The sequence below is a fragment of the Diospyros lotus genome, chromosome 5, assembly GCF_014633365.1.
Source record: "Diospyros lotus cultivar Yz01 chromosome 5, ASM1463336v1, whole genome shotgun sequence".
NCBI classification, from domain to species: domain Eukaryota; kingdom Viridiplantae; phylum Streptophyta; class Magnoliopsida; order Ericales; family Ebenaceae; genus Diospyros; species Diospyros lotus.
This window is the reverse complement of record NC_068342.1, coordinates 36,889,216-36,915,976: the sequence shown is the minus strand read 5'-3', so window position 1 is coordinate 36,915,976 and position 26,761 is coordinate 36,889,216. Positions and strand designations below refer to the sequence as shown.

Sequence of the window (26,761 nt, the reverse complement as noted above, 5' to 3'; positions counted from 1 at the left end):
CCTGTTTAATTGGGCTTCAGTAGGCCTTATGCCCACCAAAATGGGCTCAATGTGGGCCCAAACACATCTTCTACCCTTTTTTGGTACAAGTGTATTTTGAATATATAAATGGAGTGACAATACTATTTACTTGGCCCCTTTAAATATTTTCCTCAAGTTTCATGTTGTTTTTCCTTATCACTATTTAAGTTTGGGGATCAACCAGTGTTATAAAAGTCTAACTCTATTATAAAAGTCTAAGCAATGGTGTGTTTAATCTAATTAAATGGTTGTTTGACGATAAATTAAGTAATGTAACGAGTAATACATTATTATCGAGACTAACTTATTTTGTTATTTATATGACTCATTTTATTAAAAGATTTTATTATTTTTTATTATGTTTTAATTTATTTATTTTATATAAGTTATTATTTGATGATAAAGATAATAATTTCTTAATAGCGTTTTATGATTATAATAAAATTATAAGTTTAATTCGTCAATTGTAAAATTAAAAATTTATTATAAAACTATAAAAAATCTAAAAATTCAGGTATTGAATTACAAGAACTTAAGTTGGATCTAAAATTATAACAAACATATAATTTCTATAACTTTTTATTTTAATTGACCTTTTAACTAACAATCTTATTTTGACGTGTCAATAAACCATTGGTGCAGTAGCTAGTGTTAGCAGAACTCGGTTGTAGAGAATATGTTTTGGCATTCTTCTTATTAACCCCTTCCGCCACAGGTGAAACGTTAGTACTAAGGATCCAGAGATCTGCATTCTACAATTACGCTTAAATTTGAGAGAGAGAGAGAGAGTGTCTCTGCTCTAAGAGGCAGATCTTTATTTGCTCGCTTCTTCGGCCAATTCGACTCTCGCTTCTCTCGTAATTCCTCTGCGGTTCCGACGATCTCTCGATGGCTCAGCCTCTCGTGAAGAAGGATGACGATCGAGACGAGGAAGGTATGTCTCGGGACTTCAACAAAAACCTGCAATTATTTGTTCAATTTTCCTATTAGCGAATCGATTCGTTCGATCCTTATTTGTTATATCTCGTATCAGATCTTCAAATTATTCCTGTACACTGCTCAAAATTTTGCCCTTAGTTCCAGATCTGCTTGTATTCCTGACATTCTTGTTCGATTTTGAATGTCTTCCGACGGCTCTGCATCCAACTTATATGATTGTAATGTGATAAGTTGTTTGAGCGGTCATTTTGTTGTGAAAGAGATGCACTATTAATTATGTTATTTTTAGATCGTTGGATTCGTTCGAGATCTCTGTGTACTTATGCTCTTTTTTTACCTATAATATGTTCGTTCTCTGGATATCTGAAATGCATTGTGATGGTAACTGCCTGAATCTAATGTTTTTGCAGCGGAGTACTCTCCGTTTCTTGGGATTGAGAAGGGTGCAGTCCTTCAAGAAGCTAGGGTTTTCAACGACCCTCAGCTTGATGCAAGGCGATGTTCGCAGGTACTTTTGCCTTTCTGCCACATAATTTTAGGACTGCGTTACGTTTGATTTGTTCTTCTCACCAAATCTATTTATACGGATCTTATTTTGTGTCTATGGTTTTTTGTTGGTATTTTCAGGTCATTACAAAGCTCCTTTATCTTCTAAATCAGGGAGAAACATTTACAAAGGTCAGTTTTCTGTGCCACAGGCTGTTTCCAATCTCATTCACTGGTGCATCTTTCACGGTTACACAAGCAATCATATGACTGTTATTGGATATTAGCTTTCTGGTTTCTGTTATTGTATATCACATGCAATCACAAAGTTGGACTTGTGTATATGCTTTATCTTTTCTAGTGCTGTTGACTAATTGCTGAATTGGCAGCTCTGTTTAGAGTGAGGTTGCTCATTTCATTTTTCCTTGAATAAACTTGCTTTTGTTTTAAAATCTACAGATTGAAGCTACGGAGGTATTTTTTGCTGTCACAAAGCTTTTCCAGTCCAAAGATATTGGATTAAGAAGAATGGTATATCTGATGATAAAGGAGCTCTCTCCATCTGCTGATGAGGTAGGCACACATTGCTTTTCTTTCCCCTTCCCTTTTTCAAATTTATTTATTAAGTACAAACTTTGCTTGGTAAATAAGAAAATGACATTTTGCATACTGAATGAAGGTTATCATTGTCACAAGCTCACTCATGAAGGACATGAATAGCAAGACTGATATGTATAGAGCAAATGCTATTCGGGTCCTTTGTCGGATCACGGATGGAACTCTTCTGACGCAAATTGAGAGATATTTGAAACAAGCCATTGTCGATAAAAATCCTGTGGTTGCCAGTGCAGCCCTCGTTAGTGGTATCCATTTACTCCAGGTACACTGTCAAATTGTTACAACTTTCTAAAGAATTGGTTATGTCAAAGTCTGTTAACATTTTCTTCCTATATGTTACTTGGAAACAGACAAATCCAGAGATTGTGAAAAGGTGGAGTAATGAGGTACAAGAAGCTGTTCAATCCAGGGCAGCACTTGTGCAGTTCCATGCCCTTGCTCTGCTCCAGCAGGTATGAATGAATTATAATTTGATGTTGATGCTTTTGGTTGAGGATTCTACAAATAATATTAGAAGATTTATTATATAACTGGATAATGGATTTCTGTTTTGAGATCAATATGCACAGCTTCCAGCATAATTTGATCTTGAAGTTATAAATGCTGGTTGTGTTTGGATTGGTTGACTCAATCAAAAACATTGATGTACCTTTATTTGTGTTAGCCTATTGCTTCTTTTATATTAGTTTCAATACATCATTCAAATTGTTTTATATAGTTTTTTCTTAATCAGAAGTAATTAACAAAAAACACTAAAAGAGTTGCCTTAATGGGGCTAGCGTCATACAAGAAAACCTACTGAACAAAAAAATTACATGAAGAACTCATCAAGAAATTGTACAGAGGTTCAAAAGAGATATGTACAACAACCCCTATAAAAACATGGAAATGAGAATGGTTCCCTGAATCCAAAGGACCATCTTTCAAAACTCTTCTAGGCGTCTTGGCTCTCGCACCAAATGTGCCACCACACACAAAAGGTGTCAGCAGCTTAATACTTGTATGAGGCCTATTTGGTACTTTTGGCTTGGTAGTTATAGTAGTTGTATTGATAGCAAGCTACCATAGGTTGCACATTTGAAATGGCAGCAGGCAGCCTCATTGGCACCGATTCATTAACTACCGCCTATGTTGGATTAGAATATAAACTAATCCAGCTGAATGAAAGAGTGATCGAAGTACATTTTGGAAAACATTCTGTCTCTCTCTTGACTTTCTCTCCCTTGATCCTGCTTCCCTCTCGCCAGTTTCTGTTCTTTCTCCTTCTCTGATTTTCTCTCCAATTTCTCCCTGATTTCTGCCCTAAATTCTCTCAATTAGCAGAGAATTTCCCTGTCAGAACTCACTATACCAACTCATTGGACAAGATCAACCCCATGAGGACAAAAATTCAAGTACAGAAACTGGCATTGGCCACTGTATATGAAAAAGGTAAAAAGACCCCCCCCTCTTATTGCTAACAATGCTACAGTAATTAAACAATCTACTGATTCCCATTTATGCTTATATAAATGGCATAGTTGTCAAAGGCGTGCAAGGCGCAGCGCCATGGAACAGGCGCTGCCTAGGTGCATGAAGTGCACCCCTCATGCAAGGCACAAGGCAAATGAGGTGCATGGCTTGTATATTTAAGTGTATTAAAACCCTATTTCTTGTCCATTTGTCATCTTAGATCCCATTTCTTGTTGATTTGATTGCATATTCTTGTATATTGGTGAGAGGTGAACCTAGTGGTGTAAGCTGAAGGTCTGCATGGATCATTTGGCAATGATGTTCACTTGCTGGAGAACTAGTCACATGTCTGCGTTCTGCTTCATTTTTCTTTTTTTTCCTGCTAATTTCTTTTGCAATTTAGAAGAAACTAATGCCTTGCTGTAATTGTTTTTTTGCTTTATGTTCTACTTAACTTTTTCTTTTTCTTTCTTCTAATTTCTGTTGCAATTTAGAGGAAACTGTTATGAATTGGCAAGGAAAAACTGACTTTATTTCCAGCCTATAGCTCAATATATATACAGTTTTGAGAAGCACTCCCCACTTCCTCAAATTAAGGATCCACTACCCAACTACTAATCTGAACACAAAACACAACTTGAGGGCTATAACTTCAGCCTACTGACAGATAATGTAACTGAAAAACAAACCAATAACCATATAGAAAAAACAATAATTCATAAATCCTATAATTTTGTAAAAATGCTCCTTATTTCCCGACAGAAATCAAGTATAAAGAAACAAATCGTTTTTCACTCTGTGCTCTATTGATTTTTTTTTCTCTTCTTATTGTTTTTGTATAACTGTTTTTTGCGGTGCCATCTGCTGTAATTTTTTCCCCTAATTTCTTTTGTAGTTAGAAGAAACTAATTGCAAAAGAAACTAACTGTTTTTGCAATAATATTAGTTGTTATTATAGGGTTTTTTATTTGTCATTTAAGATCTTATGAGTTTGCATCTACCTCCTTATAGGTACATATTGAGAAGCATGGTGTATTAAGTATTTTATAAGCCTTTTATAATCATTTTGGATAAATGTACACCTATGAGGCTCGCACTTTGCCTTGCACCTCATGCCTAGGCCTCAAGCACTAATTTGTGCCGCTGTGTGCCTTTGACAACTATGATAAGTAACACCAATTAGTTACAATTTGGCCTATCCTTCTCAGAATATTAGTGTTAAGAATAGTTCCAAGCGACGCCATCCAAACAAAAATGCCACCTTCAAAGGAGCTCCCTATTTCAATAAAGATTTCCTTCGCATCTTATCTATCTTTGTCACAGATTTCTTTCCAAGCAAATGGTGGATACCTGTTGTCTCTCTTCTATATTTTCACATTAGCAATACGACTGTTGCAGTTAGTTTTTTCTTTCTTGGTGTACTAGTTAAGTATGATGTTAAAGTGAACTTATGTGCTAAAAATAATAAGCCTTAACCCCCCTAGGTGCGGTTGGCTAACTGAATTCTAGATTTCCATCTCTATCCATGGTTATACCTTCTGTAAGACCATTATATCCTATGTCATGTCTAAGGTCTTCCCACTAAGTTTTCTTTGGTCTCTCCCTCTCTTGCTCTTGCTCTCGTGCGCAGTACAAAATTCTTCTCCTCTCCTCACAGGTGCTTCTATTAGTTTTCTTCTCACATGTTGAAACCATTTTAATCATGATTTTCACATCTTGTCGTGATGCCATAGAATGTCAGTGGCATAAGAACTAGGGAACTGTTATTTGTGAAGGAAAGCAAGAAAAACTCTTGGCAAAGAAAAATAAAGAAAAATTATGAATACATCATTGAAACTAGTCTCTCTCCCTTAAAGGGTAATCAAAAGCAAATATCGTACAAAACATGTGGACATTATGACAAGTTGTTGCTTCCAACTGATAGGTTCTTCTCTGATGGTAGGTTTTCTGTAGCCTAATATGTTATTCATTGTGTAGAATCTCCATTTATCAAATTCTGGATGCTTCTACAATTGGTCTTGCCACGTGAAAAATCAATATCATAGGTAGCTTGGGAGAATGTGCTTTCTTTTTCCTTGATAAGTGAGCACAAAAGAATATGTTTTCCTATAATAGTTTCTGCTATCAGGAACCTTCCTGTTACTTGTTGTTTATGATGTATTCTAGGAAATAAAGCTGTGACTAAATTGAGTTTATATACTTTTACATGCTTTAAGATGTTGACAGTTGAACTATCAAACTTGCAGATCCGGCAAAATGATCGATTAGCTGTTAGCAAGCTAGTTACCAGCTTAACTAGAGGGACTGTTCGTTCACCTTTGGCTCAGTGCCTCTTAATTCGTTATACTAGTCAGGTGCATTTCTTCCCCTGCAACATGAACACTAGTTGTTTCACTGTCTTGCATCTTATTCTTCCTCATTATTTTTCAATGTTCTCAGGTTATCAGAGAGTCTAGCATGAACAACCAAACTGGGGACCGCCCATTTTATGACTATCTTGAAGGTTGTCTTCGCCACAAAGCAGAGATGGTTATTTTTGAAGCAGCTAGGGCAATTACAGAATTAAGTGGTGTGACAAGTAGAGAGCTGACACCAGCAATTACTGTTCTGCAGCTCTTCTTAAGTTCTTCCAAGCCAGTGCTTCGCTTTGCTGCAGTCCGCACTTTGAACAAGGTTTTATTTTTGAACTACCACTGCCACAACAAGAACAAGATTGGAAAAAAAAAAAAAAAAAAGAAGAAGCTATTTTGTTGTTACCCATGATTAGTAAGAATGCTCTGGTTCCTGTTAACTTCTATTTGTTATGTACACCTTTTGTCTCCATGATTGTCTCTTTGCTTGTTTGGAGCCAAAACTTATGTTTATATGCCTTGACTTTATTTTTTGGCCTACTTGTTTTCTTAGAAAAGATAAGATAACCTCATTTGAAACTAAGAAAAAATTATTAAACCATGAAACCTGAAGCAATGAAGCTATGAAAGGACCTAAAGTTCGAGATGAATCTACCAGGGGTTTTAACGAAAACAATGTTATTTTGTTTAGCCAAAGAATGTGATCTATATATACGTCCACTTGATTTGTAGAGAGAATCTTTTTCATGGACAAACGACTGGGTTGTGTCAAACAAATTAAAATTAGCCTTTTCCAGCAAGTGTAATCTAATTTCATGGGAAAGTTTTGACTGGGATTCTTTTATAGGTTCTTATAAGACGTTGATTAGAATTATAACTTGTGCTAAAATCTTCTTTGCAGTTGAATACCTTTAGTGCAACTGCCACTTCAATTTGTTTTAGCAGATAATGGTGCAATTTTAATACGGTACAAGAGTTATGTTCTTTTACATTTGTTAATTATCTATAAGAAAAAGAAAGAACTCCTTTTGAGTTGTTTACATGCCTTGGTTTAATTAAGGAATAAATGCCTTGCCTTTATTTTAGTATTATCCATAAGCACCTTGTACTAATGGTTTAACTATATACACTATAATTATTATGGAGGTGGGGTTAGGCTATATCTCAAACCTGTTGAGGTCTCCATCTATGCCCCAGTTCCTTAGTGGGATAGGCTGCCATGGTGGCTGGGTTGTCAGCGGTGGTTGCCCCACTTCTCTTTTTTTCCCTTTGCTAAAAGAAAAAAAAGAAAAGGGCTTCCACTCCTATGGAAAAATCTAATATTATTATTTCTCTTAGGAAGGTTCTGTTAATTTTCTGTGTCCCTGACAGCTCATTTCTCAGTCTATCTGATGAATAAATTTTCTGTTGTAATGGATCATTCAAATTATGTGCAGGTGGCAATGACCCATCCAATGGCTGTAACAAACTGCAATATAGACATGGAGAGCTTAATTTCAGATCAAAACAGAAGCATAGCCACTCTAGCAATAACCACACTGCTGAAAACTGGCAATGAGTCCAGTGTAGACCGGTTGATGAAGCAAATAACAAATTTTATGTCAGACATTGCTGATGAATTTAAGATAGTTGTGGTGGAAGCCATTAGGTCTTTATGTTTGAAGTTCCCACTCAAATACAGATCTTTGTGAGTGAGCTTGAACTTTGCCTTGGAAATGGATGTTTATTTATGTCATTTGCTCCATTTTTTCCCCCAACTTTAGTTTTCAGGATATGTTTTTCTTCTTGGATACTTGGTTAAATAGTGAGATATTTTTATAATTATTTATCAAAAACGTATCTTTTACATATTTTTCTTTTTTGTAAGGATGAATTTCTTGAGCAATATTTTGAGGGAAGAAGGTGGTTTTGAGTACAAGAAAGCAATTGTCGATTCAATTGTTATTCTTATAAGAGACATCCCAGATGCAAAAGAAAGTGGGTTGCTTCACCTGTGTGAATTTATTGAGGATTGTGAATTCACCTATCTTTCTACACAGGTTTGCTTTTCATCCGTGATGTTTTTGTGCAGTTCACATACTTGACCTTTTTTTTCTTTTGTTTGCATTAGTTGTGGTTTCATTATATTGTTTCTTCATGTGTCATTAGATACTCCATTTCCTTGGTATTGAGGGGCCAAAAACATCCGAACCCAGCAAATACATACGGTACATTTACAATCGAGTAATACTTGAGAATGCCACTGTTCGGGCTAGTGCTGTCAGCACATTAGCGAAGTTTGGTGCTATGGTTGATTCTTTGAAAGTAAGGTTGCCTTCTTTTGTTCCATCAATATCACTTTTAGGCGAATTTCTGATTTGTTGATGTTCTTTCAAACATTGTGTTGCAGCCGCGTATATTTGTTTTGTTGAGACGCTGTCTCTTTGACAGTGATGATGAGGTAAGCTTTTGTTATACATGCTTATCTATTAATGTATGTGTTTTTGCCTTTTAGATCAGGCCTGCTCCATTTGTGTTTTATGGTCACATTAAGTGTTTACTCTTTTAAATTTCAAAGTTTCCGTTTTCCCTTGTCCTCATAATTGGAGGAAGGATGTCGTACTTTATGCATTTTCTATTTGGCTCTTGGTCTTGCTTGATGGACCTTGGTAAATGATGACATTAACTGATGATCTGTTGTAGGTTCGTGATAGGGCCACTTTGTATCTGAATATGCTTTGTGGGGATGGTGCCATTGTTGAAACTGATAAAGGTGTGAAGGACTTCCTCTTTGGGTCACTTGATGTGCCATTGGTCAACCTGGAGACAAGTTTGAAGAACTATGTGAGTGTTCCCCAAGAGTAAAGGCAGTCTGTTTACATTATGCAATTCATATGTCATCTTCTCATTCCTTTGTTCAATATAGGTTCAAGAACCTTCAGAAGAGCCATTTGATATCAATTCTGTACCTAGGGAAGTCAAATCTCAGCCACTTGTGGAGAAGAAGGCCCCTGGTAAAAAGCCAACTGGCTTAGGTGCTGGTCCTTCTGGCCCTACATCCACTGTTGATACTTATGAGAAATTGCTGTCCTCTATCCCAGAGTTCTCAAGCTTTGGGAGGCTTATCAAGGTTCTTTTACCGGATACTCCTTTCATACTGATGTTGATTATTATCGATATTGTGCTGATTCAGGATTTTTTCCATGTATCTTTTGTTTCCAATGTAGTCCTCGGCACCTGTGGAGCTTACAGAGGCTGAAACAGAATACGCAGTTAATGTTGTTAAGCACATTTTTGAACAGCATGTTGTGTTCCAGTACAACTGCACAAATACAATTCCTGAGCAATTGCTTGAAAATGTAATGACCATCTCAAGAAAGCAGTATTTCACTGTGGTGGTAACTTGGGATTTCCTCTCAGTTCTTTTGTTTATACTGCCAGGTCACTGTTATTGTGGATGCTTCTGAAGCTGAGGAGTTCGATGAAGTTGCATCAAAGCCCTTAAGGTCTCTTCCATATGATTCACCGGGACAAACTTTTGTGGCATTTGAGAAACCAGGAGGAGTCCCTGCAGTTGGAAAGTTCTCAAACATGTTGAAGTTTATTGTGAAAGAGGTACTGTTCTCTCCTCTGCCTGACTATGCTTGCATTGTTCTCATCCTGTCTGATGTGCCCCAAAGGTTGCTGTTCTCTGAGGACTGCATAGTAACCGAGTCAAGCCAAGTGACTGAAGCTTGGCTCAGTTAGATTTGGACTTGTTCAAGCTCGCTTGAGCTTGAAGTAGCCTTGATACTTGTGTCCAGCTTTAGCCCAATGTATACTTGACTAGCTTCTTTACTGGTTGGGCTCCTGTATGCTAAGCAATTTGAAAAGGGTTAAATAACTGCTCCCCCCTTCACCCATTTTCATGTTCTGTTTTGCAGTAGAAATTCACTTGAAATCTAAAAGCCACAAATATAATAGACTGGGAGTTTGGTAAACATTTTGTTACGTCAGAAATAATGGGGTATGGTTGAAGGTTAAAATGATAGGTTTCTCAATTTGTGCATCTCTCCGTATATGTTGTGATTTGTGAAAGCTGTTGTAGTGACAAATTGTGACTGAGTTACTGCACCTGGAAAATTAACATCATGTTCACACTACATGCATTAAAGCCGGCTTCCAGGAGAAACTTGAGTCAAACAAGAAGTGATAAACTTGGGTGCCTTTTTAGTTTTTTAGCATCAAATTGTATTTAACGTCCATAAAGGGCATCCCCAGTGCATGAGGCTCTCCGCATTGTAAGGGTCTGGAGAGGATCTGTTTTCATAACTTGAACCTATGATCTTTCCATTACGAAGGACCAACTTTACCGTTGCTACGAAGACTTTCCTTCATATAATGATGCACGTAAGAAGATTACTTAGCTTGCATTGATAGTGACACAGTTCAATGCAAAGTTTTCTGCTGTGATGTAACTTATTGCCTTATCATGGAGCCAAACATCTGGTACATCAACTACTGAAGTAAGATTCTCCTGCTGAAGTTACATATTTACTGCAGTACTGGGAAGACAGGTTATATTTCCACTTTGTCTCAGTCCATCATGACTGTAGAATGTAATGTAATTGTGTAGGAAGATTACATACGGAAATACTTTAATGACGTGGCCAAGAGCCTTGTGAGAATGAAATTAAATTGATCTTACCTTTTTCTGTTTGTCCTTTTTGAACCTAAGTTGTTGCTATCTGGTTAGGATGTTGGCAGCTCAATCTAATCTACCCATTATTGAATCCCCTGATGTGGTTTTTCTTGTTATCCATATCCTCTCATTATTTCCTTATTTGCTATTAGTCTTCAATGGTATGCTGTAATTCTTTGTTGTTTCTGTATATTTTTATCATTCATGCCATCCAACTGATGACATACACAGACAACAGGATTTGTCGATACAGATTTATTTCTGCATCTGTACTGTTTCTGTTTTAAGCATTGTCCCTTAAGGTCCAAAGTTTTATGCATTCTCCACTTAAGTCCATTTCTACGAAGTGTTCTAGCATGGATTGTCAACAAGATTTGCTCATATTTTGCTTGATGTAATGAACTAGTCACCATTCCCCTGCTTAATTATTGAGTGATTTTACTAGGTTGATCCAACAACTGGTGAGGCTGAGGAAGATGGTGTGGAAGATGAGTACCAACTGGAGGACCTTGAGGTTGTTGCAGCGGATTATATGTTAAAAATTGGGGTCTCTAATTTCAGGAATGCTTGGGAAAGCTTGGGTCCAGATTGCGAGCGGGTAGATGAATATGGTCTTGGACCAAGGGAAAGCTTATCAGAAGCTGTAAGTGCGGTCATCAATCTTCTTGGCATGCAGCCCTGCGAGGTGAGTTTCTTACTCTAATTAGATATATATATATATATATATATATTCGCACATGCTTCCTAGGGAGCTGTAAAATACGCCATGGTTTTTGTTCTTTTTTATGTGTAAAGCTGAAAGAAAATATGCCCTTTCCCGTTTTCTGGTGTCCTCCAGGGAACAGAGGTTGTCCCAAGTAACTCAAGATCACATGCATGCTTACTATCTGGTGTGTTCATGGGCAACGGAAAGGTGCTTGTTCGGTTGTCTTTTGGAATAGACGGGCAAAAGGAAGTTGCGATGAAACTTGCTGTCAGATCTGAGGATGAATCCGTGAGCGATGCCATTCACGAAATTGTGGCAAGCGGATAGGTGGATTCTTCAGGGATTTATTCTACTGCGTTTCCTTTCAAATGGGGTTGAAAATTTATATATCTTTAAACGGGTATTACTAGCTTTGATATAAAATGCCGGTCGCTCTTGACTTGGAAGTTCGGCTTGCGGAGAGGCTGCTTTTATTGTGTTTTTGTTTTTTTTCCCGTTTAAAAGAAATTGTGTAGGTATGAATGTTCAATTGCTTCTTCCTCAGAAATATCAGATGAATTTTGAAACAGAAATAGTACTATTGGAATTCGACGTATTCGTCATTTTTGTATTCATTTTGAATTTCCTCTTCTAATGAACAGAATACAGGTTCGGCCATGTAAGAAATGAAATCTTGTGAAGCAAAGCATAAAGGTAAAACCGACGGTAAGCTAATATTTTATTGGTAATTCTTATAAGCATGAATCCAAACCGGCAGTTTACTTCCATTTGGCGTAAAATCTTTGATCGCTCCACAAGAGCATTTTCCTCAAGGGAATCCGGACGCCCCTCTCTTGCAAATGCAAATGCCTGGGCACTATCTTCTTCTCCAAACTGAACCCAAAGTACTGAGGAAACTCCAGTAATTCTTCCACGCCCCTCCTCATCTCCCTCACCAAATACCCGAACTTGGGCCTCAAGTTATGCTCCACGCTGTAACCAAATATCGCCGGCATCCTCGCACATATCATAGCTGATTCCTCGTCCGAAAACCCGACACCTCTGAGAAACCTAATCTTCTCTTCGAGCTTGTGAACCCTAGTGTTCAAAAGATGGGCATTTAGATTAGTAGGGACCTGTAGATTTTCCAGCCCTAGTTCGCTAAGGTAAACAAGGGTTGGCCTTAAGCAATGCTGGACGTCGGAAAACAGGATTCTGGGGAATCTGAGAACCAGCCCACGTGATTGTTCAACAGAGGCAGCCAAATCAAGGGTTAGGAAATCAAAGACCGGTTGTAAGTCGGAGGTGCAGAAGGTAGGGGAGAAGAGTTGCGGGCAAACGAAGGCCAGTCTGGGGAAGTCGTGATCTGAAAAGGCCTTGGATTTGAAGAAGTTGACGGTGTAGAGGATTTGGGTCAGGCTCTCAGGGGACTGGGTTTTGGTTGCCGGGGCGACGACGCCGATGACTTTCAGGTAGCGGAGGTTCTCACGGTGGGAGGTGGGGAACCTAAGACGGCGGGGCTGGGAATCAGGATTTTTGGCTGAGCAGAGCGTAGGGAAAGAAGCATTCCTGGTTTGGCGGGAAATTAAGATCATCAGGCTTGGATTGGAGATGACGATGACGATGAAGACGAAGACGAAGACGAAGACGGGGAGAGAGAGCCTGAGCAGATAAAGAAAGAAGGATAATGGCTGGCTGGCTGGCTGGAAACGGGCTTTGGAGTGGATATACTTCAGTCTTTTGTGGCCACCAACAAAATATCTATGTATACGTTGAGTTTAGGTCATATTTTAAGGAATAAAACACCTTAATGACATTTGACAATGAGTACTCATTTAACGGTTATTTACAGTAATTTGAATTTACTTTGCTTGCGTGCAGCAATAGCATGAGCATTAAAACCAACATCAAATGCCTCATTAGCAGAATAGGAGCTAGGAGAAACTTATTCCAAATAGTTTTAACTTTTTAACCAGAAAAAAACAAAAGAAAGAGAATGTAACACCAGATTCTTTATTTTTGTAAATATATATCATTTTGCTAAGCTTTATTATTGCATTAAATAGGTAGTTTCTTTTTCTTTTTCTTTTTTCTTTCAAGAAACCATGCTTATCATTCAATTTACATGCTTATCATTTCTAGTTGTGAATTGTGATAACCATTATATTATGATTCAAATTTTAGTCCATCCCACAAGTAATGGCATCTTTTCTTAAAATATACAATATTTGTATTGAAAATACTAAATCTCAGAGATTGACTGGCTGACTGACTGACTTCACTCATAATTGGGGGCGTTTTTGCATTGCATTCCCCCTATAAAAAGACGAGGGGAGGGCTCTCCAATGAAGAAACCATGCCAACTGCGGCAGAGAGAGCAGACCAATTTAGCCTCCATTTGGATTTGATACGCAGAACAAACAATTTCTGTTTCCACAACCACAAAGACCCAATTTGTACATTCTACTACTATGAACAGAACCATACCATACCATACGAAGTTGAATCCTCCGCCGGCGATCGATTCGGAGCAATTTGTTCCGCAAGCAACCAACCATACATTGCGAATTGCGAATGCGGTCCAAACTGCAGCAGCCGGCCGCGCACGTTTTCACAAGATTAGCAAGGCCAATCGAGGCCTCCGCATGGCCGTAAGGAACCAAACGGCGGCGCACTCGATGTCCTCCAGCAGCGGCATCAGAATCGGCGCCGCCTGCGACCGGAGAAAGAGGAGGAGGAGGAGGCCGGCGATCTCCGGCGGATAACCGCCTCCGATCCGGACGTGGAGATCGAAAATCCTTTCCTGCGGACGCATCACGAACAGCAGGTTCAGATCAAGCCTGAACCGGTTGATTCCGAGGCCAATATTGAGGCCAAGCCTCTCCAGTGCGACGGTGTTGCCGCCGTCGCCGTCGTCGTGTTGGGGATTGAATATTCCGCGGACGAAGATGAAGACGGATCCGAAGGCGATCACGGAGCCCAAGCAGGTGATGAGCATCAGAGAGGAGGAGGAAGAAGAAGACGGTAGCGATCCAAAGGACAGAGACGTAGCCATCGGCGCATGACTTTGGGCGAGAAGTAAATTGGATGTTTCTGATTTTCAGGTGAATTTGGGTTTTCATGGGTTAATATGGTGCGTGGAACCTCGTGTCCTGCCCTGTTGTCCCCTGCCTTGAGGTATATATGTACATGCATATGTGGATGGTAATATTATAGGTTACCTAGAAACGAAAATGAGAAATATTTTTAATATAGAATGAAGATATGAAAATGAATATTTTTTTTAAAAAAAATAAATATAAATAGAATTCGAAATGAAAATAAAAAACATTTTGAATGGAAATTCTTTTAAGGTAATGGGCACTGGATTAAATATCTAATCATTTTTAGTTTAATTATTTTAATTTATATTTTTCTTCCTTTGCCCTTTGGAATGAATGTTTATATGGATGGAATATGGGTTAAGTGCATTTGTCTCTTATTTTTATTTATATATATAATTTTTAATATCTTGTTAAATAATATACTTAGGTAGTATTTGTTAAAATAAATAAAATTAAATTAAAATATTTTTCAAACTAAAATATGAAATAATCAAAATAATACAATGAAGTATTTTAATATTTTTATCAACTGTTTGTTAAATTTTTTGAAATGTATTGAAGGATATATAAGTTATTTTTTCTTATTTATAAGGTTTAACATATATTTATCTGAAAGGAAAGAGATAAGCATATTTAAAAAATATTAAATAAAAAATCACATGACTTTTTTTTTTAATAGTCGTCATATAAATTTAACAAATATATTAAAAATAACAATTTATAATATTTTTTATATCTTAATTTTTTTTTATATATGTCTTAATTAACAAACATTGTCTTAATCATTTTCTATATAAATTTAACAAACACATTAAAAATGATAAAAATTTATAATATTTTTCATATTTTTATTTTTTTATTTATGTCTTAGTTAAGAAACATTATCTTAATCATTTTCTATTATTGTCGAGATAAAAAATTCTATACGTTATGAGTTTTGCCTTATGTCTTCGCAATAAAGAGACGAGAAAGAGTGAAAATAGAGAAACGAGAGATAGAAATGAGATAAAGGTATTTTATGTATTTAGAAAAAAGGTAAAAGATATATCTTTTAAGGTTTAAGTTGAGAAAATTTAATAGACCACGGCACTAATAAACTTGAAGATTTTAATTTTGAATTTTGTGAATCTTAATTGCTATCTCACTATGTCTTTAGTGATATAAATTATACATATAAAAATGAAAACCCAATACTAAAAGATTTTAAAAGAATATGTGTCAAAAGTATTTTTCAAAAATGAAAACAAAATACATTACATTTCAATTGGATGAAACCATAATTGATATATATAGAAAAAGCAAAAGGGAATTGAGACAGACTTTTCGGCTATTCCGTTACCGGGAATCGAACCCGGGTCTCCTGGGTGAAAGCCAGATATCCTAACCGCTGGACGATAACGGATTGCTGGTGTTGATTTATCCTTGATAAAACTAAAATCTCTCATATTCAGAAACTAATTTTTTAAATAAGGGTAATGCTAATTATTGAGAATAATAATAATAATAATAATAATAATAATAAAGATATAACAAGTGCAGTTTATTTTTAATTTTTAAAATATAATAAGATACAATTTATTTAAAAATAAAATATACTTGTTACACCTTAAATAATACTTAACATTCCCCTTTAAATTAGCATAGCAAATATGTATTTCCATAATTATGGTAGTTCCATGACGATGAAATAAATTTTCGAACTCTAATCCTTTTTTAAATTATTTATAATTTATGTGAGTGAAAGCATAAATGTATTTTTGTATTTTATTAAAAAAAAGTATTATGAGATCTCGAACTTTCAAAATGTCCTACATCTGTCCTTCAAAAAAATAAAATTATTAAATACCCCAACAAATAATAATTAAGGAAAATGATAGAAGTGAAATACACATGCGATGGTTTTAGATTTCTTCTTTGCAGACCATCCAACTAGCCATTTCCATTCGTTGTTCCCTCAGTCATCCCCATCATTATTCTCACATTTGTCGTTCGTGTACCAAAATGTTGGAATTTGTTGAGCTTGTCGTCAAACTAGTCTAGTCCATCGTCGTTTGGTTCTCGTCATTATTCCTAACAATCATTTCTTTTTACAGTAGATTGATTATAAATATATATACATAAATCTACTATTGCTCCGATTAATTAAACTCATTGTTGCTTTAATCGATTAATTAATTATATATATACACACATATATATATATATATATATATAAACTCATTACAACAATAGCCATGTTCTATGTGCTCACTAGTGCGTGTTCTCACCTATTTTGTTGAGGTATTTGATAATTCTATTTTTTTAAATACAAGTGTTTAATGGAATGTTTTAAAAGTTTAGGGTGTCACAATACTTTATTGATAAAGTTAGTGCATTCATATATTCACCCAATTTATGTTGCCATTTAAAAGTTGATGTGTACGATGGCTTTAGAAACAAAACTACAAAAGTTAATATAATTTATTTTATTTTTGAAAATGGACATATTTGAAGAAAAAAAAGGTCTAAAAATAGATTGTTGTAAAACTAACAAAATCTTTTTAGTTGTATGATTGAAAAATAATTTTAGAACTTTATGGGTTTACAGTATTCCTGTTGGAAGTTCGAATTCTTTCAATATAACATGCAATATCTGAAAAAGTATTGGTAAAACTTTTTTTTTATATTTTTAAATTTCACAAATATAGAAAAGAAAAAGTATTGAGACCATTGAGGGATATATTTTTTTTCAAATCTATATGCACCATGATTCATATGATATGTAATTGTATGATCTTCTAGAAACAAAGCGCCAATTATTATTATTATTATTCTCCAGGGAACTGGAAACAATGGTATGATGAACCCTCAACCCTTAGTAAAGTGGCTATTGAGTTGTGTCTAGAACCAATGTTACTATAAAACTGGTTCCTGGTTCTATAATAGAAACAGCTCAATTTTTTAAAAATAGATTAAATTAAATCCTATAATAACAAATGTCATATCGAATCTCGATGCTGATTTGGGGTAAGGCCAGACTTCATCCACAACTTCAAATCAAATGCCACCTGAGAGAGTAAAGAGTAAAATTACTGTATGGCTGGCGTACAAATGGTAAAAACTAAGATAAATAACATGAATAGTTATTAAATTTTATATTCAATTATAAAAAAATATTAAACCTCAATTTGATATATAATTCATAATTATTGTCAATTATCATTAAAAAAACAAACAAAATATTAACATAACTAATATTAACATAACTAATAACGTAGACAACTAAACAAAATAAATAATAACTAAATTTTACACAAAGTTATAAAAAATCATTGAATTTTATGCCAAAATACAAGAACATTTATATTTCGTTAATCTCTTTTAACGACTATTAACAATAATTATAAAATTATATGCTAAATTAAAATTCAATAACTTTTCATAAAATTTAATCATCATTTATGATATTTAGCCTAAAAACTAAGGAATAGAGGATCAACCACCCTACTTGGCATTATTGATGCATAATAATACATCCGGATCCACCTAAATCAACTAGCAATACGCAATCCGAGCAAGATTTTAAGTAAGAGGTATAACCAATACATTCACCATCTCATTACAAATCTAATTTCGTACAAAATGAGCCAAATACAATCACACAAGCCATTGTAGTTTCAGTTTGTAGAATAATGATACAACAGTTCGCACAAACAAAATGATGAAACAGAAGAAGCCCCAAAACCCACAGAACCAAGGAGAGGATGATGTGACTGCGCTGCGCGATATTTTTAAACAGATCGCAATTAAAAATTAATTTTTTTTTTAAAAAAAAAAAAAGAGGAAAAAAGAAAAACAACCCCTCAACCCTCCAAGAATCAATTAAACATAAATAAGAAAAATCCTCCCTCCCCACCATCACAAACTGAAGGTCAAATGTTGTTATCATTCAATTATCCTCCAGAATGGGAGACTGGTGTTGTTACAAACTGACCATCTTTGTATGCGTGAATAAACTGCTGCGGTAATGCATGTTCCACCTGCAAAAAATACAAGATGGTGAATTATATAATTATTATTTGAAGACATAACAACCGCCCCCATATATCACAAAAAAACCTACTAATTAATCAGGTTAACTAACATATTAAGATTCATACAAAATAACATTGACAATGTGAGATCTATGGATCCTCTCAAGCTGTTCACAAATAAAATCAAGCCTAAGATCTTGTAAAGCAGATTATACATACGTCTAGGTAAGTATGTAAGATTATATGTAACAACTCTCTTATCCAAATTAGATGCTTGGATTAGGGTTCCAATAGGTCCAGCTAGAGAGAACTAAATAGAGCCAATGCGATGGAGTGGGTTTGATTTGGGTCTTTTCCAACCTAGTTCGTTTCATTTTGTCTTTTTGGGACCCTGTAGGAATCAAGTCTGGTTCTACTCAAGACTATTAGGTGATACAGAACCTGAAACAAAGAGCACGAGAATAATCTCGACAGCTCAAACCAATTTTCAAATTCAATATCAATAATCAAAGTCTCCCTAAAAGTACATCTCAGAAGAATTTATGTAGACTAAAGATCCTAGCTAAGTAGGTAATATATCAAATATCAAATCATATCCTATTGAGCTTCCTGAATATAATCTTTCCAAAACTAATTAGGAAAAAAATAAACAAAATTATTCAAAAACCAATAACAAAATATATTAATTCTAAATACTTCCTATCTAGTCCCACATCATTAGGTTTTTCCTGACTTATGCCAACTAATGTAATGCTAATTTTTTTAATATTACATTTGTTTTCCAACTTCTATTTGGTCAAACCTGTTTGTTTTGCTCAGATGAAAGCTTCTTCTTCTTTTTTTTAAAGGATTTATGTTGAATTAAGTTATATAGATCTTAATATTTTGGCGCAGTACAAATTTTTAGATGATGAAATTTCACATAATTTTATAGACTTCAGAATCGATATTGAACTCAATCCAACTCAATTTTTTAATTTGGTTGGATTAGTTTGGCTTTAGTTTATGATTGGGTATCGATTTTTTGTCCTAAATTTCCAAACTTGATTGTGATTGGTTTGGGTTTAGATTTAAATAAAACTCAAACCAACCTGATCCAAGAGCACTCCTACTTGGATACCCTAATTTCTAATAACTTTTGCAGAACTTGCATTTAATAGTAAAATGAGGAACAAGTTTTGAAGTCTCTTCACACAAGTTAAAGAGTTAAAATGTTTTGTTTTCAAAATTGCATTTAATTTCAACTACATCCCAAAACAATATCATTTTAATAATAGTATCCATCTCACTATTAGATTATTATTCATTTACAATAATGCTCACAACACATCCTATACATGAATCTAGCCTTTCGAAACAAAATCCCAATAACTAAAATTTAGGGAGGCCAGAGGGGATAACCACACATCTATGCACAACAGTTATGCTCAGTTTGTGCAATCAGAACAGAAATATTAACAATTTAAAAGTGCTAAACGTTCACAAAATAGTAATAGTAGCGTTACAATATTGGCAATAACTACATTCATTAATATCTTTGGCCAATAAACAGTATCTATTAACATCATAAAATATGACATTTTATATACAACAAAAAACCAAGCTTTTATCCCGATTAAATAGACATTTTATATGTTTTTGAAAAAGAAGATATCTTCAACTTTACTTTAAAAAAGAAAAAGAAGACATCGACCATATATTAGAAATTCTAAATTCGTCCATTTTTTCTTAATATGCTTTGTAATTTTCTAGTGTGTTTCAATGAAATACAAGTAATAATGCCAAATACCATATTTGCCAATGAGTATACTCACTAATTATTTGTCCAAGGAACAGCATTCATTAACATAGACAAATACAACTTTCCATGCATATATATTTAGAGCATTCTAAATTCATCCATTTGTCTTGGTATGCTTGACTTTCTTTTCATGTGTTTCAATAAAAACACTAAAATTGCATCATAAACCAGTTTTCCATTCTGTTCTCTTAGATTCTTAGAACATTTTTAATCACTTCCATATAAAACGGACAAAAATTTTGTATCCTTCATTGTGTTAATATGAATACACTATAAGTAGATATTCGTCACAAATTTCACTCTTAAAGAGATCTTGGGTGATGTCAGGATAAATATCAACAAGCCTTTTCTTTCAAACTAAATGTATATAGCTTCAGATTTTTTAGTATCGATCATGAGAGGATAGAATGTGATTGAAAAAAGTAAAAAGGATATATGAAAATACCCAATCCCCATCTGGCTCGGTGCCAGGCAGCAGCACATTGATTTCACTGGATTTTGCTGTTGTTATAGAAGCTGCCAAAGAATCTTTGCTTAGATATAATTGGCAACCTGCTGTATTATCCACTGAAATCGTTGGAGCTGAACCCTGTATCAACAAAAGAAACATGGACAATCTTAAAATACTGTGAACTGGTAGAAATTAAGCATAACAAGTGAACCAAGTTCTATTCCTCGAAAGACCATTAAGATGTGTAATATGTGAAGCAAATATATACCAACTTCAGATCCTAGAAGGCTAATCATAATCCAAACTTCTACATAATGTCTGAGGTACCCATGAAAGAACTGAATACCTGGCATTGAACCTCAACACCATTGCAATTTACAATCTCACAAGCAGCAACAACATCCTGCTCCAAATCAACCAATAGGTAAGTGATATACTAACATGGCTTGTTTCCTTAATAATAAAAAGAAATCCTTCATTTTTACATAGTTTTTCTCACTTACCGTGAATACAATCCCCATCTTCGTGCATTTATCCACTGTAATGTTGTTAACTTTACCTGCACATTGTTTAAATACCAATAAGCTCCTTCTGACTTCCTTTACAAGGATCGAACTCAGGAACGCTATTTATTGATAAGTAGTTGTGCCAAACTTATAATAGTCAAGGTGCATATAAGATAACAAAAAACACCTTGGATCTGTAGAACGGAATCTTTGCATCCATAAACATATACTGATTGCTTTGCATCGCAATCATCAATGACTAAATTTTTTCTCCCAATTTGATTCTCCACTATCCACCTGAACCAACACAATGTACCAGAAAGAATGAATTTAGAATCAAACTCTTGTATGACTTGTTAAGCATATTATTACAAGAAGGTTCTCACTTCCGACCCATTTGAAGCTCTAGCTTAGGAGGTCCTGCTTTAGAGAAGGATGATGAACTAACACGACTTCCTTTTTCACTAGCACCAACGATGCCAGTCCTGTCCGTACGGTTCTTGGTTTTCATGTCATTCGTAACCTTTCTTAAACCTATAAGGCAAGAAAAAATCAACAAAAGAATGCCCAAAAAACACTAGAAGGGAAGAGAAAAATGATAAGGGACAAATGAAGTACCAGCTGCAACTGACTTCCCTGCATTAATTTCTTGGAAAACAGCAGCCATTCCTTCCTTTGGTTGTGATGATGAAGCCTTAGGAGGTTCTGAACTAAAAAGCAATGCTGGTGGAGGAGGAGGAGCAGGCACACTAGGCACAGGAGCTTTTGATGGAGTAGAAACTGTTGTTTTTCCAGTGGCACTCCAAACTGGACCCAAAGGATAATGACTCTTCACAAAATCCCTTAAACCTGGTAAATAGAGCTCCTTAAGAGATTTCGCCCACTCCACATGATTCGGGTCTTTGTTCCTGTACTGTACAAGAATCTGTGTAATGCAGAAAACTGTATCAGCTTTGACCAACGGGAATAATTTTGATTCCACACATCTAGCTACTAGAGACAACAACAACAATCACAACCTTGAACATCTCCTTCATTCTCATAAAAAACATTAAAGTGTTCTTTCTTTAGAAATCCAGCATCCTTTTTGAATTAAGGATCATACTAACTAATTTCATTAGTCAAAAAACTGCCTCCTCCTCTAACTCATTTCCATGTTTCTGTTGGGATATCATCAGGTCCAACTGCTTTCTTATTCTTCATCTTTTTCAATACTTGATTTATTTTGTTTGGACAAATATGCCTACAGAACATGCAATACGAAAGATATTTAACTGAAGCATAAATCTTAACAAATTGAGGTCAGCTACATGAATCCTATGCTGCCATTGCGAAAGAAAATCACAACCAAAACCAATTATCAATTCTTACAATATCTCACATAATATGTATCCAGCTACCATTGTCTTGAAACACAACACTGGTTAGTCCACCCATCAATGCAATGCAGTTGGGAAATCTTTAGTGATGATGGTGCTATTTTCCAAGAAATATGTTCATGATTACCAACTTCACCCTAGGCTGAAGTCTCTTCCTTTTAAGTTTTTCAATCACAAAAACCTAAACTAGCAATACTTTTTGCAGGATAAGTAAACTGGCCTTAGTTTGAAAATAATAAAAGTAATTAAAAAGAAATGGTACACATTGACCTTTAATTTACTGAAATTGAAATTTCTATACACTGACCTGTAAAAAACGACAATGTTATGAACATGGCAAAATAAGGAAATCAGGGGGAAGTTACTACTTATTATAATTATCACAAACCTTAATCACAGTAGGTGCAATCAGCTACATGAAATCTAGCTCTCAAAACTTTATGTAGAATTCATAAACAGGAAGCACTAGAAAGTTTTCTCCACAATGGTTCAATTTAAAGCAAATATATTCCGGTCAAGTGGTTATGATGAACAGACATTCTAAAGAGAGGTTCTAGCTTGAATCGAATATCTGAAGTACCTTGTTGTTGTAGAATTCAGCCATTTGCCAACTTTCTTCCACATGTGCAATAGGCATGCTCATGCCTTGAGAGGGAAAGAAGAGAAAAGAATCAACATGATGGAATAAAATTGCCTATCTCTAGCATTAAAAAGTCGACCAAACACATTTAACGTACCACAATCTTTGCCAGTATATGCAATCCAAGCTAGAGCTGTGAGACTGTCAGCAGCAGTTTTCAAGTGGTTAAAGAAATCAGATCGCCTTCCTTCTGTCATTACATTTGCTTTCATGATTACTTCATTTAGGGGCTTGAGAAATTCAGCCAACCCTGCCATGTCAGGTTTCTGCACAATGGAAAGAAGCATAAGAAGCATTATGAAATAGGTAGATAAGAACAAATTGCAGCAAAAAGTGGAATACGATCAGCATAAACTCTAATGGGACCCTAGTTTTCAATATTTCTGCATCATTTCATTTACTGCAAATATTTTGAGAAATAAGCATTAATTGAAATTTTCGAGGAATAAGCATACATTTAATTCAATCCAGGTGTAAATATAATATTTAATCCATTATCCTAAGTATCATCTCGCTCCTCCACATAATCAATCACTTCAAACAATGAATATTCATTAGCACAAGGTCTGTGGCAATCATAAGAATATATTCTTCAAATACAAAGTCTATTATTATTCAGCTAAAAACAGTTTGCCTCTAGTAATTAATCCACATTACCAACCCTTCATAGTAATTGATGAAATATCAAACAGATCCGCATCCAATTCAGAAGATCTATATAAGCTAAATAGTTCGTCTGCACTAACTGTTTCTCACAGCATACATTCATTTACCACATGAATGACATCCTCTGCAATATAGTGAATCGAAATTCACCAGATTTGATTTAGCACCAGCAGAACTGAACCATTTCTGTGAATATTCAGCAGTCATAACAATTCCAGCATCATAGACGACCAAATGAAATGCAACACGGTAACACAGTGAAGATAGATAATAATATCGAATTTATCTGAGTCTGTGCACGTTAAACGCCAAGAACAGTAAGGTAGCTAGGATGCGAACTTGATCGAAAATGAAACCTCGGAAATTCAAATACCTACATAGCCAGCTACCATACACTTAGGGAAAAAATTTACACGGAAACTAACCTGAGTCTGCTTGACCTTAATAAGAAGCTCTTTCTGAGTAGAGAACGCCTCAGCGATAACCTTGGTCACATCCAGCACCTGTCCCCCAATCTTCTCCGCAGCAGCCGAAACCCTAGCAACGTACTGCGCCATCAGATCGTCGAAGGCGACGATGGACGGATCCAGCACCGCCACATCTCCGCCGCCATCGGCCGCAACTCCGGGACGAAGCCCGGCGGACAACGCCTCGAGCCGCGCCACCGCCGATTCCAACCTTCCTATCAGCTTCTCCTCCATAACTCCTCCCTCCCACTCCAGAATCCCAGATGAAACAGATCTGCTTTACTACTTGTGGCTATATATATATATATATATTTGTACATATCTGCGGTTTGATTGTTATTGTGTTTTTTCCTTTCTTATTGACTTTGATTTTACCTTTTTTCTATTTAATTTTTGTGATTAAAAGATGACTTTGATTTTAATTTTGGTACGCCGAAAGGCGACACGGACGGAGATAGGATTCCCGTAGGACTATTATGATGGAAGGCGGTGGGGGCACCCCGCAAATGCTATAACACATTGGGGTTTTATTGCGTCATAAATGAGTGTATAATAATATTTGCAATTAATTGGACTTCTTAACACTTAATTTCTTCTTACGATATTTAAACATAAACGAGAGAGAGAGAGATTTAAGGTATAATTGAGTGTGATATTTATATTTATTTATACACTCTAAGTGCTCCATTTTATAATAATTTTTTTTATAATCAAAAATCATTATTTTGATATTTTATAGATGTTAATTATTTTAATACTGAGCAAGCCTCAACTCCCATAATTTTACGACTTTACAAAGACTTGTACTTTTGGTAAACAATTGTTAGAGTTTAGTCAGTACGACCCTTTCCTAAGGTATGGAACTCTAGAAAGAGTCTAGTCTAACTTAAATGAGATATGATAGTTTCTTTATGGTTTAATATTCTTGTTAATATTTTTAAGTTTTATAAGATATTTGTAAATTTATATTTAAAATTTATTTGTTTTACCACTTAACATAATTATTTTTATCAAAATACAATAATTAAAATTTAAGGAAATTGAACTTTGTGGATGTTGTCCCTCTTTGCTTATATTTTGGGAACGACACTAATAATTTAATATTATTATTAAATTACCTCTACGTTGATCTTTTCTAATAAAAGAGAAATGATAGGTCTCTCGATTTGGCTTTTGATACTCAAATTAGTAATGTTACTTGAAGAAAGTAACGATAAACTTCTTGTTAGATGATTTTACTTGTAAGAGACCTCCTTTTATATAGACAGAAGAAGATGAGATATTTGAAATTATTCTTAAAATAGTTGAGATCTCGAGATTTTTTTTAAAATTTCCCAAATAAACTCTTATCAAAGAGTGAAATCTTCTATTTAAATTTAAAATAGGATAGATTTATCACGAGGTATTATGTTAATTTTACTGTGACACGTCAGAAAAACTTACAATTATTGTGCCACTTATATACATTAAATAAACTTATTAAACATACACAATAATAAACAAAAATTTACAATTATTATACTACTTAATACATATTAAATAAACTTACTAAACAAACACAATAATTTACAAATTATGGAACATGTTAAAGCTTGGGATTGGTTTTTATTAGGTTGGAGAATATTAGCAATGTCACGTGGCAGAGGATTTAATTAATAGCAAAGCCCATCACAAAAAATAAATAAAAAGGAACATAATTGTACAATAAAAGTCATCATCATAGGCAATAGAATACATATGGGCCAGGTGGTAGGGTAGGAATTCTTATATAGAAGGGTTATCAGCTTAAGATTTGGCTTAAAACAAATTATATTGAAGAGAATGTATTTAATTAATTAATTATTCTGAAAAATACTTTTCAATAATTAATTTTAAAATAATAAAAGCATTTTCAATAGTTGCTAAAAGTGATGTGTCTAAGAAAGTGGATTTAGGTTCAAAATAGGTCTAAGAGAAAAAAAATTCAAAGAAATAAGTTTAGAAGACCCTCGTGATAGAGCAGTCTTTAGGAGACCCTTTTCTGTCTCTCTTGAGTCTTAGAAATACAATTTCAGAGAAAGAGCCCTTCAAATTATGAATCGTCAAGAATGCGTCAACTCACTCCCGATGTTTTTTCTTAAAAATTTAAAACATATAATCTCAAAATATATGAATGTTTTTTTATCTGTCGTCATTCAACCTTTATAAATATAAAGTGATTTATTCAATTGAAATACAAAAAAAATTTACACAAATTAGCTGAATACATCTATGTGTTTCAGCCGAATATTAGAATAAGATATTCAATTCATGGCCTACATGCTATTACTTAACCATTAATTATATTTAAAGTTTTATCATTCAATTTGATAATAAGTAAATAGAATTATCACTGTAAATAATTAATTGATACATATCCAAAGGAACGTTGGGCGGAACAGGTTACCCAAATAATTAGGAATGGTTAATTGGTTATTTTTATCCTCTTTGACAGTAAAGATATTTAATCAATGAGCTGGATCACTCACGACAGCCTGAGCTGG

General features: G+C 34.8%; 4 protein-coding genes and 1 non-coding gene across 6 annotated transcripts; 1 reads left to right on the top strand and 4 right to left on the bottom strand.

Moving 5' to 3' along the window:
• Positions 1-739: 739 nt before the first annotated feature.
• Positions 740-11,847, top strand: LOC127801726 (coatomer subunit gamma-2). Its single transcript, XM_052337093.1, has 18 exons — positions 740-955; positions 1,371-1,468; positions 1,588-1,638; positions 1,906-2,019; positions 2,126-2,326; positions 2,415-2,516; positions 5,763-5,870; positions 5,956-6,189; positions 7,304-7,554; positions 7,735-7,906; positions 8,016-8,171; positions 8,257-8,307; positions 8,550-8,690; positions 8,773-8,976; positions 9,074-9,205; positions 9,288-9,461; positions 10,973-11,212; positions 11,366-11,847. The coding sequence occupies exons 1-18, from the start codon at positions 910-912 to the stop codon at positions 11,558-11,560; spliced, it is 2,670 nt and encodes an 889-aa protein (XP_052193053.1). The 5' UTR covers positions 740-909; the 3' UTR covers positions 11,561-11,847.
• LOC127801727 (transcription termination factor MTEF1, chloroplastic) lies at positions 11,635-13,023 on the bottom strand. Its single transcript, XM_052337094.1, has one exon. It carries the CDS (start codon positions 12,805-12,807, stop codon positions 11,992-11,994), a length of 816 nt encoding a protein of 271 aa, XP_052193054.1. The 5' UTR covers positions 12,808-13,023; the 3' UTR covers positions 11,635-11,991.
• A 317-nt stretch (positions 13,024-13,340) lies between these two features.
• Positions 13,341-14,372, bottom strand: LOC127801728 (uncharacterized). Of its 2 annotated transcripts, none has more exons than XM_052337095.1 (2): positions 13,695-14,372; positions 13,341-13,575 (listed from the first exon to the last, which is right to left on the bottom strand). In XM_052337095.1, the coding sequence occupies exon 1, from the start codon at positions 14,265-14,267 to the stop codon at positions 13,824-13,826; it is 444 nt and encodes a 147-aa protein (XP_052193055.1). In that variant the 5' UTR covers positions 14,268-14,372; the 3' UTR covers positions 13,341-13,575; positions 13,695-13,823. The 2 variants fall into 2 exon arrangements, with proteins under 2 accessions (XP_052193055.1, XP_052193056.1); XM_052337096.1 differs by having other exon boundaries at positions 13,705-14,372.
• Positions 14,373-15,646: 1,274 nt separating this feature from the next.
• On the bottom strand, positions 15,647-15,718 carry TRNAE-UUC (transfer RNA glutamic acid (anticodon UUC)). Its single transcript has one exon. It is a non-coding gene; the product is annotated as a tRNA-Glu (tRNA).
• Positions 15,719-17,923: 2,205 nt separating this feature from the next.
• Positions 17,924-24,531, bottom strand: LOC127802769 (cyclase-associated protein 1-like). The gene is made up of 10 exons (XM_052338780.1): positions 24,198-24,531; positions 23,204-23,372; positions 23,047-23,111; positions 21,706-22,012; positions 21,474-21,621; positions 21,275-21,384; positions 21,085-21,140; positions 20,928-20,984; positions 20,576-20,719; positions 17,924-18,335 (listed from the first exon to the last, which is right to left on the bottom strand). Exons 1-10 carry the CDS (start codon positions 24,471-24,473, stop codon positions 18,249-18,251), a joined length of 1,419 nt encoding a protein of 472 aa, XP_052194740.1. The 5' UTR covers positions 24,474-24,531; the 3' UTR covers positions 17,924-18,248.
• Between the last annotated feature and the right edge of the window lie 2,230 nt (positions 24,532-26,761).